At 38.7% G+C, this 15,703-nt stretch overlaps 1 protein-coding gene across 2 annotated transcripts in view; it reads right to left on the bottom strand.

The window, feature by feature from the left end:
- The window catches only part of kdm4b (lysine (K)-specific demethylase 4B), a 499,010-nt gene that overhangs the window by 127,711 nt on the left and 355,596 nt on the right, over positions 1 to 15,703 (bottom strand). For both annotated transcript variants that reach the window (XM_072593817.1, XM_072593816.1), the window contains one exon: positions 6,201 to 6,321. In XM_072593817.1, the coding sequence (XP_072449918.1) occupies positions 6,201 to 6,321 (121 nt within the window). The remainder of the gene's footprint in view (positions 1 to 6,200; positions 6,322 to 15,703) is intronic.

The following is a 15,703-nucleotide window of genomic DNA, read 5'->3' as shown; positions in this document are numbered from 1 at the left end:
AGTTAAGAGAATAAGTTAGCTCAGTGTATTGATTACAGTTTGTGAAAACTTCCAGGTCTGGTGTGTTTAGATAGGAACTGCAGATCATTCAAAAATGAGAAGGTTTGAGATCTTCACTGTGTATGTGTTCAAAAGAAAGATCTTTATAGCTCTCAGAACAGGAACCAAGAAGCAACAAACTTAAATCTACAAACTGGGGAATAGATGGGATTTTGTTTTGTTCTGAGCTTTTAAATCTTTCAATAGCCCTTGGTTTGTTTTATTTGATTGTATTTTTCCATGTTGTTAACAACTTCTTTATTGTTAAAACCAAGTCAGCAGCTTTGTGCGTCTATGCTTCCTTGAACAAGTGCCACCTTTTTAAAACAAATCTACAAGCCAGATTTAATTCTGGGGTTGGACTTGCCCAGTAGTAAAGCAGCTGAGATCATAACTTTACCATAACTTCGTCTGAATTTTTAGGAGTTTAACTACTACTATCTCTTGCCTTTGACACGTTCAGCTTTAGACATCCTTCATTGATCAAAATACTTCATACCATTACCGTCATTGGTTTGAAACAGAATTCGTACATCACTCCTATTGCTTTAAAATCAAGAATCTCAGCTTTCTCATGCATGAAACATTTATTTTCCAAGCAGAATTCTAACACTTGTCTACCTTCAATATTACCCAATGTGTGAGGAGTCTCTGCCACTTCTCCAACAGATTGCAAATAAAATGAAGGACCAAATTGCAACCTTCATTCCTTAATTAATTCTCACTCCATCAAATGTTTTCTTATTTTACTTTATTTATTGATACAAGTGAAATCATGATTTTTTATTTCCTCTTGTTGCTTCTAAACCATTTATTTTTTTCTTCCTTCTATGCACTGAACAGATCTATTACTATAGCTTTTCCTTTTTACTTATTCCACGCCAGCAAATTATTTACTCACTTGTTCATTATGCTGCCACTGATGTCAAATCCACTGACCATATCTCTATTATTCTTTGACTGCAATGGCTTCTTTACCAATCTTCTATTTTCCACTAATATTAGCTTGTCAAACCTTAGCTGCCTGGATTACAGCAATGGGAAGTCCCACTCATTTGCAAGGCATGTTCCCATTCATTTTGACTGATCCTTTGTCCTTCAATTTAATAAAACTTAAAATTCCTATCCTTGACAACAATTCTACTTCAATGCTTCCCCATGCATCTCTTCTACCTGGTGCTTTGAATATTTCAATTCTTCAACCATTTGCTTTTGTGGATTTACCTCTCCCATTCAATTCTCTTTTTAAGCTATTTTGGCTCAATTGGAGTCATTCTAACATGAGGTATATGAAATAGGAGTAGGCGATTCATCCTCTCAAGTCTGCCTTGCCATTCCATAATATAATGGCTGATTTGCTCTCGGCCTCAACTATTCATTTGTGCCAGATCATAGTCCTCAACTCCTTGATATTTCCATTTGCCTCATCTTTAAATATTTTCAGTAATCTACCATCCTTAGAACGTCCCGATGATTCAGTGGTTAGCATTGCTGCCTCACAACACCAGGGACCCGTACTTCATTCCATCCTTGGACTGTCTGTCTGTTTGGAATTTGTGCATTCTTCCTATGTCTGCATGGGTTCCCTCTCTCATTCCAAAGATGCGCAGATTGGCCGTGCTAAATTATCCATAATGACCAGCGGTGTGTAGGTTGGGTGAATTAGTCATAGGAAATGCAGGGTTACAGGGATAGGGTAGGGAGATGTGTCTGGGTGGGATACTCTTTGGAGGGTCAGTGTGCATTTGATGGGCTGAATGGCCTGCATCCACACTGAAGGGATTTATGATTCTATAGAACTCTGAAGTACAGAATTCCAGACCTTCACTTACCTCAGAAGAAATTCATTTACATCTCAGTTTTAATGAGTGCCCACTTATTTGTAATTATATCTTAGTTTGAGATTGCCCACGAGTATATCAACATCCATCTCTCAAGCCCTTGTAGAATCGTGCACTTTTCAAGAAGATCTCACCTCATTTTTCTTAACTCTAATAAATAAAACCAAACCTCTTCAACCGTTCTTGATAAGTCTAACCCCTCAAACCAGGAATCAACCTCTGAATCTCTTTTGAACTGCCTCCAAAGCAAATGTACCCTCCCTTATTAGAGGGACAAAGACCGCACATAATACTCTAAGTATGGCCTCATCAACAGTCTATGCAGTCGTAACAAGACTTCCCTATTTTTAAACACCAACCCTCCAACAATGAAGGCTAAGTTGCCATTTGCCTTTTTAGTTATTTATTGCACATGCATGCTAACAGAGTGTGGCTCATTCAAGAACACCCAAATCCTACTGGGCTGCATTTGTTTGGAGTCTGTCTACAGTTAAATAATAGTCCACCTTTTAAGTTCTGACTAAAGTGCAGGACATCACATTTTCCTACATTAATTTCCATCTGCCAGATTTCTGTGCACTTACATAACCCATCTATATCCCCTTGCAGATTCCTTATATCCTCAACATAACCCTTCTCACTAATTTTATATCAGCAGCAAATTTGGATGCATCACACTCTGCCCTGTCCTCCAAGTCATTGGTATAACTAGTAAATAACCTAAGATTGGTCACTGTGGCACTTGACTAGTTAGATCTTTCCAAACTTAAAAAGATCCATTAATCCTGCCTCTGTCCCCACATGTTAACCAATCCTCAATCCAGGCTAATATATTACATTTCTATCTTTTATGTGGCACCTTTCTGTATGCCTTCTAGAAATTCAGAAGCACTGTGTCTATCACCTCATTTTCACCAGTTCTGCTAACATCCTCAAAGTACTCTAAGCAAACCTGTCAAACATAACTTCCTTTCCACAAATCCTCTTTGACTGCATTAATATTTTCCAAATGCCCTGCTATTTCTTCCTTAATAACGGACTCAAGCAATTTCTTATCGACAGATGTCAAGCTAACTGGCCTATAATTCCCTGATGGAATACAGACATCACACTGGCAGTTTACCAATCTAATGGAACTTTCCTGGAATCCAGTAAATTCTGCAATATTTGGACCAATATTGCCATTATCATTTCAACCAGTTGCTTTAAAACCCTAGGATACAGGTCATCAGATCTTGATGACTTGTCGCTCGTCAGTCTCATTAATTTGTCATATACTTGGTCTCCTGAGATGGCTTTAAGAATTGCCTTCCCATTAGCACTTTAAATTATCTGCCATTTTGCCAGTCACATCCTCCATGGGTCCCAAACTCACTTTAGTACCCAATATTCTGATAGGATTTCTTGCTGTTTGTTTTTGCATTTCTTGTCAGTTTACTTTCACAATCAATTTTGTTCTTTTTTATTAGTTTTTCAGTCATCCACTGCTGGTTCCTAATATTCCCCAAATCTTTAGCCTATCATTATTGTTCAACTGCTACTGTGGCTTAAACTTTGATTGGATACTGTCCTTAAGCACCTGTGTTAAACACAGGTTGTTCATCCTTCTCATAGAGGATACACTTTTGCTGAGTGTATGATACATCTGCTTAAATGTCTGCTACTAATCAATTACTAACCTTCTCCTGAGTCCATTTTCCCAGCATTCACAACCTAAGACAGAGCATTCCTCATTTCTTGTAAATGTCTTTTTTTGAGGACACTGGCTTGAGACCAGAGTTGCACACTCAAACTGATGTCGCACCACACAGAGTGCTATCCCCAAAAGGATATTTAACTATGAGATCTCTGACTCATCCTATTTTATTACACTTTACTAGATCTAGAATAGCCTCTTCAAAGTTGTGTTTTGCCACTTACTGTTCTATGAAACAATCCCAGATGCACTAAAAATTTACATTCCAGCTACTCTTCCCCATCTGACTTTTCCAGTCAATATGTAGACTACATCACCAATGACAATTATAGTGTCCTTATTACATGCATCCATTATTTTCCAATTTATACTTTTGTCCTATAGTGAGGCAACTCTTTGGGGATCTATAAACAACTTCCAGTCATGACTTCTTTCACCCAAATGAATATCACATTGCAAGCTATTTCATTACTCACCACTACACTGAAACTTCTTTTAGTGACAATACTACACCAGCTTTGTTTCCTTTTGTCTATTTTTCCAGAACATTAAATACTCTTGAATATTGAGTTTGCAGTCTTCACTGTCCTGCAATCGTGTCTCTATAACAGCTATCAAGTAATTTATTTCTACCTGCGCTGTTGACTCATCTATCTTGTTATAAACATTGCAGGCATTCAGATAAATAGCCTTCAGTTTTAGGAACAAATTACTGAGATGCTGGAATCTGTACTGCAAACAAAAAATGCTGGAAATCACAGCAGGTCAGGCAGCATCTGTGGAGAGACAGCAAGCTCACATTGAGTCAACTGGACTCAAAACGTTAGCTTGCTCTCTCTTCACAGATGCTGCCTGACCTGCTGTGATTTCCAACATTATTTTTTGTTTTCAGCCTTAAGTTTTGACATTTTACCATTACTACTTATCATTGTAGTTCTAACATCTACTGTAAACTTTTGCTTATATTTCCTGCCCCATTCTTGTCAAACTTTTTTGCCCTTCATTAGACTCTCATGCTTTTTTGATTGTTTTTAAAAGCTACCTTCAATTGAACTCTCCAATACCAATTAATCAATTTAAAGTGCTTACAACCCCAGTCCCAATTTATTAGGTCACAGGTTCCAGCATGTTTCAAATGAAGTCCACCGCAACAGGGTGGACTTTCCCTTGTACTAGTCAACCATGACTTGGGACCTATTTCCTTCACATCAATCTCTGAGCCATGCATTTAGTTTTTTAAATTTTATTTAGCCCCCACCAATTTGATGTAGAAATTCTGAGAATACCACCACTGTAATTTGGGCTACCGAGATCATTGATTACTTGGACCACAACAATGGATCCTTCCCCTTCAAGTTCCTCTCCAGCCTAGAAGAAATGTTCTTAATCTTGGCACCAGACAGGAAATATCAATTACAGCTGTCTTTGTTGCAGAGACAGAATCTATTCCCTCAGTCTGCTGTCCTCTATTACTTCTACATTGTTATTTTCTCTGATCCACAGTGTTTTGGTCAGTTTGCTCATCATCCCTGCAGCTTGCATCCTCAACATCAGGAGCAAGAACTTCATGTTTCTTGGGCAAGGGCATTGGCTTAACCTCCCCCAAAGCTATGCTCAGAATTGCAATATTTGCCTAATTTGTAAACAAATCTTATCCTTAGCCATGATCAAATTTGATTTAATTAATCTAAGTGCGTGGTTGTGTCCTGAAACCACAACCGGGTAGCTGTTCCCCTCTTTAATGGGTCAGAGGATGTAGAGCTCAGATTCCTGTTCATCAACTCTTAAGTCGAAGTTCCTCAAGTAGATAACACTTGCTGCAGATGTGGTCATCTTGGAATACTGGCATCCACCAGCTACTACACATCACCTGTTTAGCTATCGCAATTCTATTTGATTAATTAATTATTTTAAGTAGCTTAAAAATTCCAAATACAGACTTCAATTGTAATATTGTCTGATTTAAGCCACTTGGCCAATCAAGAAAAGCACAGAAGTAATATCCACCAATCATTGCCTTGTCTTCCTGACAGGTTGAAACACACTCAAGGGGTGCTCTGCTGACAGATTTTAATCGTTCATTGTCACTGCCCTTCTAAACCAGTCTGCTCTCCCAGTCAGCTTCACTGGTAATCTGATTTACTGCACACTTGCCTCCCATCACCTCTCAGTCAGAACACTGTATACTTTCCTCAAGCATCTTCATCAATAAAAGATTAATTGTTTTATTCATTTACTGCTTTGGGACATGGCTGTGCCCAAATTAGCAGTTGCATTTATCTAAAATAAAGCAGCATGTGTATTGTAATTAAATGGTTGTGAAAAAAATTTAAATCCCCTGAAGGTGTATCAAATATTATCGAGTCTCTTCACACAGTCACCTCCTATACCTCAATCTTTATCAATCTTTTAATCACTCCTTAAATGACCTTGATTTTCTTTTACTGAACTTGCTTTACTATTGCTTTGCACTATGGTCCATGGCTATTTACTCTGGATTTTCAAGATAAAACAGTACCCAAGTGTTGATTTCAGGGCAACATTTTTTAATTGAGAACAGCATGTTAAAAAGTGTGTGTTGAACTCTTAATCCCTTGGGAAAGAACCAGAAGCAATTCACCTACCTTCATCGCTGGATGCTTCCAGTTTGACAACGGACAACGGAGATCTAGCTGGGGGCTTGCTGAAGGGATGGCGCCGACTCTTTGTGATCTCCTTCTTCAACTTTGGATAATCTGGTGGCACCTGTGAAACACAATCAAAATCAGGCAAAAAAAAAATCATGGAACATGAAGCAATGAAAATACCTAGATATCTACCCAATGGTTAGCTAAGTAACAAAGCACAGAGAGCCACATTGTAAAAGAAGGCCGTATGGTTCTCTGTCTCTACTGTATCGAGACAGATATGGTTGAGGTAGGTGCTCTCATGTGAACCTAGACATGGTATTATGACAATGAATGTCCTTTCTTAACTTAGTGTTCACACATTCATTTTCCAATATGTTTTACTGAACAAAAAGTGGGATGGGAATCCAAAGCCAAATGTTGTGCACCAACATCTACCTGACTGGATACCAACTGGCTTAAGTCTTTAACTTTATTCTGGCACCGTCCTAGTCACTGCCATAGTAAGCATTGTATTTAGCCGTTGAGTTACTCTGGCAGCTACATTAACTAGCAGTTTAATGATCTGATGCCCTTCAACATTTTTGTTTCATAAAAATATCACTTTTAAAGTTGATTGATTTAAAACATCCACTGATACTTATAAATGGCCTTTATGAACTGGTATTAATGCAAAAAGTCTAAAACTACTGTTAAAATAGAAACTGGCACAGGTTTTGTATGCAGTTCTTGCTTTTACCCAAGGCCATACTTAGCCATGTCAGAAAGATTGATTCAACTACATTTCTAACACGAACACATCTGAAAGTAGTACTGCAGTCTTAGGCTTCCAAACAGGGTGAAGACATGGGTTATTATAAATCTTATGTGAACTGCACAGGAGATACAACTTATAAACAGAAGTTAAAATCAAAAGACAATGCAGAGCACAGTCATTGTAGTGATATGCAGTCCCAGAGATTATTAGATTATTCTGTACCATAAACTGGAAGTCAAATTGGATTACAGATGTCACTGAACCAGCTTCAGTTCATCCCAAAAGGTTCCGACCATACATTTTTATTTCATAAGGATAGTTCTGATGAATGCTTTATCAATTTAAAACATTACACTTGTTTCTCTCTCCACATATATTGTCAGGCTAGAGAACTTCCCACATTTATTATGTCTATGCAGATATTCACCATTGAATTTGTACCACATTTTACAATAAAATGTGCATTGAGCGCAATATATATATATTAGAAAGAACAGTGAGGGTCTAGGGTTGTAACTTTATCACACTATTGAATTCTTTCAGAAAGAGACAAATATCTACAACAGCACAAGTGGTTGGGGGGGGGAAAGAGAGGTGGGAGGAGATGAAAGGCCTTTTTATGGTGTTCTAGAGACAATATCACTTGATTAGCAATTTAGAACTCCATATTAATATTCCTATATCATGGGTTTGAGACCTACCATGGCAGCTAATGGAATTTGGAATTCATTAAGATACGAATAGCAATATAAAAGTTGCCTAATGGCAAGAATGACGATCTTCAATCAAACCCAACTAGTTCACAAATGCCTTTTAGGAACAAATATCTACTGTTTTTGTCTGATCTCACCTACTTATAATTCCAGACCCACAACAAAGTCACTGACTCCGAGCAAGAGGAAGTACACAACTCTGGTGCAGCTGCAATTGGAATATTGCCTACAGTTCGGACGCCACATTATAGGAAGGGTGTGGAAGTATTGGAAAGGGTGCAGAGGAAATTTACCAGGATGTTGCCTGGTATAGAGGCAAGGTCTTGAGGAAAGCTGAGGTCCTCAAGGCTGTTTTCGTTAGAGAGACAAAGGTTAAGAGATGACTTATTAGAGACATACAGGGTGATCAGAGGATTAGATAGGGTTGACAGTCAGAGCCTTTTTCCTCAGATAGTTATGGCTAACATGAAGGGACATAACTTTAAACTGAGGGGTGATAGACAAAGGACAGATGTCAGATGTAGGTTCTTTACTCAGTAGTAAAGGGCATGGAATGCCCGACCTGCAACAGTCGTAGACTCGCCAACTTTAAGAGCATTTAATTGGTCATTGGATAAATATACAGATGAAAATGGAAGAGTGTAGGTTAGATGGGCTTTAGAGGGGCAAAGGGCCTGTACTGTGCTGTAATGTTTTATGTTCTATGTCACAATGCCTTGTGAACAAATTTGAAAATAAAAAGGACACAATAAGGTTCATCCTCTGCCAACTGAAAAATTCTATCCAGTGTAGTCCTACTTTTCAACTCTTAGTCTGCATCCTGAAGGTTACATCACTAAAGGGTGACAGAATGGATGGACAAGTCGGAGAAGTGTGAAGTGATCCATTTTGATAGATGCAGAAAGCCAACACAAAATATTTTTAAAAGTTTGAAAGGACTTGGGTACACATGTGCAAAGATCAGTAAAGGTGACAAATCAGATTGGGATTGAAGTTAATATAGTATATAGTATCCTGGGTTTAATCAAAGAGGTATAGAGCACAAAAACCTTGAGATTATGCTAAACTTACATAAAACAATAACTTAGAGCATTAGTCTTAGCAGGGCACATTTTCTGAAGATGATGAAAGCATCAGAGAGGTGCAAATAAGACAGACGAGAACAATTCCAGAGATGAGGAACTTCAATTACCCAGCTAACATTCATTATTATGAGGGAGGTGGTAGCAAAGCAGAAACATCAGTGAGCAAGTAATCCAAACGCTCAAGCTAATGCTCGACATGAGTCAGAAGTCCCTTGAGCCTATCCCCTCATTGCTGATCTGATTACCACCTCAATTGCCACCCACTGCTGATAAACTTCCAAGCTTTTACTTATTAAGCACCTATCCACCACTGTTAAAAAGAATTAGTGGATTCAGTTTTCACCACTTTTACAAGACAAGAGTTCCAAAGGCTCATAACACTCAGAAAAGATTTTACTTAACTACCGTTTTAACTGGACAAACCCTGACTTTAACAATGACCTGGGTCAGGATTCTCATATATCCCATATCTCGACATCTACCAAATCAAGATCTTTCAAGATTTTATGTTTCAATAAAGTAATCTGTTACTTATGTAAATGCCAAGTGAATATAAACCTAGGCTATCCAACCTTTCCTCATAAGAAAATCTGTCCATTCCATGTTTAACTCTCATTAATCTTCTCCAAGCTGCCTCCAAATAATTTACATCTTTCCTTAAATAAGGTAATCAATATTGTGCACAATACTCCAGATGTGGTTGCTGCAGTATCCTGTATAACCGAAGCATGGCCTTCACACTCTTATATTCAATTCCCTTGGTGATAAAAGGTATCACATTAGCTTCCCTAATTACTTGCCGTACCTGCATACTAACCTTTTTCAATTTATGTATAAGGTTACCCAGATCCTGCTGCATCTCAGAGCTCTGCTGTCTCTCATTACTTAAACATGCTTTTTTTAAGGTCTTCCTGCAAATATGGGCAACTTCACAGTTCAGAAGTACATCTTTACCTACTCACTAAATCTATCAATAAAAGCTTATAATTTTGTATCCTCTTCACAACTTATTTTCCTACCTATCTTTGCATCATCAGAACAATTGATAACCCCCTCCGTTAAGTCATCCAAGTCATTATATAAATTATAACCAGTTGATGCCCCAGCATACATCCCTGTAGCACACTACTCACTTCAGCTTACAAACCTGAAGAAGTTGCTTTTACATCTACTCCCTTTGTCTTATTAACCAGCCAATCTTATTCCTAAGCTAATATACTGCATCTTACACTATGAGCATTTATTTTCCATAATTACACTTGATGTGGCACCTTGTCAAATGTCTTTTGGAAATCCAAGCACTGTACCTCCATTGATTGCCCTTTAGCTACAAAGTATGTTACCATCTCAAAAATCTCCAAGCATGATTTCCCTTTCACAAAACAATGCTGACCCCACCTGATTACTTTGAGCTTATTGAAATACCTTGCTAAAACATCTTCAATAATGTTTCATAAAAGCTGTGATAGTTGTTGAGCCAACTAGCCTGTAGTTTCATACTTTCTGTCCACCTCCCCTTTTTGAATAAAGGAATTACATTCACCTCTTCCTATCTAATGGAACTATCCCCAAATTATAGTAGTCTTGGAAAATTAAAACTTCCTCAAGATATTACCATGAAGCTTGTCAGTGCATAGGCATTTGACAGTCTGGAGCTCCAACAATTTACTCAGTTGGAAAGATAGTAGTGGGGAACAAGGAAATGGATGAGAAACTGAATACTCACTTTGCATCAGTCTTCATGGTGAACAACACGAGTGATATCCCAAATATTCAAGAGAGTGAAAGGCAGAGCTGAGTATGGTTGCCATCACCAAGGAGAAAGTACTAGAAAAACTGAATAGCTTGAAGGCAGATAAACTGGACCAGTTGGATTACATCCCAGTGTTCGAAGGGAGGTAGCTGAAGAGATAGTGGAGGCTTTAGTGGTGAACTTTCAGGAATCACTAGAATCAGGGAAGGTCCCAGAGGACTGGAAATTTGTTAACGTGACACCCCTGTTAAAAAGGGAGTAAGGCAAAAGATGGAAAAGTACAGACCGATTAGCCTAACCTCAGATGTGTATGAGAAAAGCAGTGGTTAGCACTGCTGCCTCACAGCGCCAGGGACCAGGGTTCGATTCCAGCCTTGGGCGACTGTCTGTGTGGAGTTTGCACATTCTCTACATGACTGCAAGAGTTTCCTCCCACAGTCCAAAGATGTGCAGGTTAGGTGAATTGACCAGGCTAAATTGCCCATAGTGTTAGGTGCATTAGTCAGGGGTAAATATAGGGTAGGGGAATGGGTCTGGATGGGCTACTCCTTGGAGGGTCAGTGTGGACTTGTTGGACCGAAGGGTCTGTTTCCATACTGTAGGGAATCTAACAAAAAAAAAAGAGAGCCAAGTCTGCCTGGTTTCATCAAGGGGAGGCCATGCCTGACAAATCTGCTACAATTCTTTGAGGAAGTAATGAGCAGATCAGACCAAGGACAGCCAATGGATATTATCTATCTGGACTTCAAGAAGGCCTTTGACAAGGTGCCGCACAGGAGACTACTGCGTAAGATGTAGGCCCATGTTGCAAGAGGCAAGGTGCTAGCATGGATAGAAGCTTGGCTGTCTAGCAAAAAGCAGAGAGTGGTGATAAAATGGTCTTTCTCAGGACGGCAGCCAGTGACAAGTGGTGTTCCACAAAGCACAGTGTTGGGATCACATCGTTCCACTGGGATCTAGATGAAGGAACGGAGGGCATTCTGGCTAAGTTTGCAGATGGTACTAGATAGGTAGAGGGACGTGTGGCATGGAGGAGGCAGGGAGGCTGCAGAAAGATTTGGACAGGATGAGAGTGTGAGCAAAGAAGTGACAGATGGAATACAACGTGGGAAAGTACGAGGTCACGCAGAATACCTCAGAAGAATAGCGTGACAGACTATTTTCTACATGGGGAGAAAATTTAGAAGTCTGAAGTGCAAACAGACTTCAGCGTTCTAGTCCAGGATTCTCTCAAGACAAACTTGCAGGTTGAGTCAATAGTTAGAAAAGCAAATGCAACGATGGACTTGAATATAAAAGCAGGGAAGTACCTCTGAGGCTCTATAATGCTCTGGTCAGGCCACATTTGGAGTATTGTGCACAAGTTTTGGGCCTTATATCTCAGGAAGGATGTACTGGCCCTGGAAGGTGTTCAGAGAGGTTTGCAAGACTGGTCTCAGGAATGAAAAGCATAACATATGAGGAACGTTTGAGGGCTCTGGGTTTATACTTGATGGAGTTTAGAAGTTTGAAGGGGATATCTTATGGTCTTACACCACTACTGTGATTACAGTTTTCCTGAGTTGCTTCTTTTCTTTCATTTCACAATTTATCGCTGCTTCTGGGATGTTACATGCTACCCTGTGATGAAGTGGGATGCCAAATACCTGTTCAGCCATGTCCTGGCGACATGGGTTCAAATCCCACCAAGACAGGGGATGGAATTTGGAATCAATCAATAAGTCTTGAATTGAATGTTCGTTTCAGTCATGGCGACCACGAAACTTGTCATAAAGTGGCTCCTAACTCACAAATGTCCTTCAGTGATGTGGCCAACATTCAGGTTGGGCTGATAAATGGCAAGCAAAAGATGCCACATATATGCCAGGCAATGACCATTGCCAACAGAAGAGAATTTAACATTCTCCCCTCGATATTTAAATCAGCCTTACTATCTGGGGAACTTATAATTGACCAGAAATTCCTTTGATGCTACATTTCAAAACCCGCGATTCTTATTACTTGGTAGGAAAAGAACCACAATGTGCAGCTTTCCCTCTGAGTTGAACGATATCACCATCCCTTCATTGTAGCTAGTACAGAATGATAGAATAGGTTCCATAACAGCACAATAGGTGTAAATATACCATAAGGTTGTGATTCAAGGCTCACTAACAACTTTTCAAGGGACTGAGCAACAGGAACTGGCCTAGCCAATGATGACCACATACTGTGAACAAAAGAGATTGCTAATAAAGGACATTTCATTTTGCACTCATCAGGATAATTCACAAAAAATACCAACGTAAGAGGAAAATGACTATTTGGGGGTTGGGCAAAAGTGCTGATTGAATGTCAAGTGGACTGATTGTACAATAGTAATGCCATTACCAATCATTTAGATGATTATCAGTTAACTGCCAAGTTTTGTTCCAATTTTAAACCAAGCTGGCTGACTCTGGTCAATTTGGTCAAACTTTGTTGGCAAGGTTGGACTCCTGCACTGTAACCATGTTGTTCCCTGGTTGTTATACTTCATGCCTCATCTAACAAAGGACAGTGTTCTTCATCACCCGACACACGTTTTCTTGTTAGGACAATACCACCTAAGGTAATTTCCTTCAAAAAAAAAGGAACACCCATGACCCACGAAAACCACTGGATAGCATTTCGCTTTTAAAAAATGTTGCAGCAAATAAATCGAAATCTATACAAACACAGCAACCTATCAATGTCTCAGGCATGGTTACTATTGACAAGGTGCAAATCCTCTTTCGCTCCACAGTGGTTCTGATAGCACAGAATCTTCAGAGGCTCCTTTTCAAACCTCTTTAAATACTCTGGTAGGTTATGGCAACACAAACAGTTGCAATGAGTCTTGTCCAATCCTCAATCCTTTGTTCTTCCTGTCTTCAGATCGCTGCTGTTTCAACTGTATGAGACCTATAACAGATTCTTTATTTTCATAGATCTGCTTCAACATCAGCATCTGTTTAAACACTGTCAACCAGAAAATTGTTCCATTCAGAGAGAACCATTTACATTAAATTTTGAATGTGCTGTGAACCAACTGCTACAGAAACAGGCTGAAAATAACACCACTACAATTCGCTTTCTTTTTATCCTTTGCTTTTTGCCTGTTCATCCCCATGGCAACTTCAGGTCACATGAGCACCTCCTGAAACCTAGTGATGTCATAATCAGAAAACCAGCGAACCTTCTTTCAGAATATTCCTATTTTTGTCTTACAGGAACATTCCAAATAATAAAAAAAACTACAGGCTTTTTTACAACATACCATCATAGTACACTCTCGTTTATAGTGCATCCCCTTTCCTAATGAATTACACACTTCTTCAAACTGAATTCCATTTGCTACTTTTCTTCTCACCTGAGCAATCACTCATATCTTCCCTCTCGGTTTACAGGCATTTCCCTTTCTGTTCAGCACACAGCCAATCTCTGCATCATCTGTAAGCTTCTTAATCATGCCCTCTTATATTTAATTTAGAGTTTATGAGATATGTGAACAGCAAGGGATCTACTGCTGAGCCGTGTAGAAGCCCTCTGGAAATACCTTTTCAGTAACAGAAATATGAGCTATTACCCTTTGCTATTTGTCACGGAACAAATCTTGCATCCAACTGTTTCTCCTCTAATTGAAAATAATGCTAACTTTATTCAGGAAAACTGACCAAATTAACATCTTAATTTTAAAGAGTTCACATACCTACATTGAAGTTTTATTCTGAAACATCCAGAACTTTAGGCATGTTTTGATAAATCAGGTTTCAGAAAAACGGCAAGGTAATTATGAATGAGGAAGGCAATTCAGCCACATTAACTCATCTTATCAGGATGATTTTAAACACCTCCAATGCACGACTCAAGTGTTTCTTGACTGATTCTAGCTAGTAATTGTATTTTCAGTGGTTTGTCCTGAAATTTACTCCTTACAACGATCACACTGAGCAAGAAAAAGTGTCTCTAGATATTAGCCCTAAAATTACAGCTCATGGTTTTGAAACTATACTCAAAAGTTGTATATAAATCATACATCAAGATAGCTTCAGTTTGCATTGTAAACGAGGCATGTAGAAGGTAACCTTCATTTAAATAGGAAATAGATGCACAGATGCTTGTCCGTGCATGTGTATGTCAAAACACCAAAATAAAGGAAAAACAAAGTTCAGACAAAGGAGTTTTAAAAGTTTTGACTTTTTTTTAAAAAGGAAAGGCACAATGTGCAAGATTAAAGGAAGATGACTTATTTAGAAAATAGATTTGCCAGCAACAGTGTATCAAAGGGAGAAAAAGATGTAAAGCGACAAATTATGTCATCCTTTTGGCAATTTTTTGAGGGCAGATGAAAATGAATAAACAGCAAGCTCCATTCTCATTAGTTTAGCCCAGTAGGTAGATGTCATGATTTTGAAGTAAAGGATTAAGAGTTGAGGGACTGCTACTCTGTTAGTTTTGGATTCCTTCAGACAAGGGAATAAACCCAGACTTGCATCCTTGCTTTGCTGGTTTAGGGACATAAAATGTTTCCCAGATTTTGTATATAGTATCAGGATTAACCAATGCCCATCCAAAGAAGCACAGCAGACAGGTTTCAGTTCAAACCTACAACTGGAGAAACAGTTAAAAACTGCAGTACATCCCTCAGTCCTAAACCCAAACCACAATAGTCTGGTCCAGCTAAAAAAAAAGTTAAAAAAGAAAATCCAACATCCAAACACTTTTGTTCAAGATTATATTGTCTCTTCTGTCTGTGACCAATCCGAAGATCTTATCAAATTATCCAGAATCATGTAGTTTATTACTTTTCAAAAACCAACCATTTACATTTGCTTACTGAGACACCTTGATAGTTTTGCAGTGTATCAATTGTTATAGAAACTTTGGTATTGATAGGATTAATTATTTCAGCTTGATATAATGAAGATTTCCAACCCTAAAAACAAAATCAGTGTAAAAATAGACCACAGTCACAACAGCTCTGAAAATTAAAACAGTGGCAGGTGGCATCACACCTCTACAAATAAAAACAGTGGTCAGTCATTCTCTTAAGTTCTTAGGAACTTTGTCTGTTTTTCATAGCTGGAAGGGTATTAAACTGGTCTTTGCCATCTTTATGGTCGACAATGTCTGGATACATGCTATTATTGTGGGCATTAAAAATGTTTCTTATTATAGGAAAATAGTCGAGC

Source organism: Chiloscyllium punctatum, chromosome 24 (genome assembly GCF_047496795.1).
Source record: "Chiloscyllium punctatum isolate Juve2018m chromosome 24, sChiPun1.3, whole genome shotgun sequence".
Lineage (NCBI taxonomy): Eukaryota > Metazoa > Chordata > Chondrichthyes > Orectolobiformes > Hemiscylliidae > Chiloscyllium > Chiloscyllium punctatum.
This window is presented reverse-complemented; position numbering and strand designations above follow the sequence as displayed.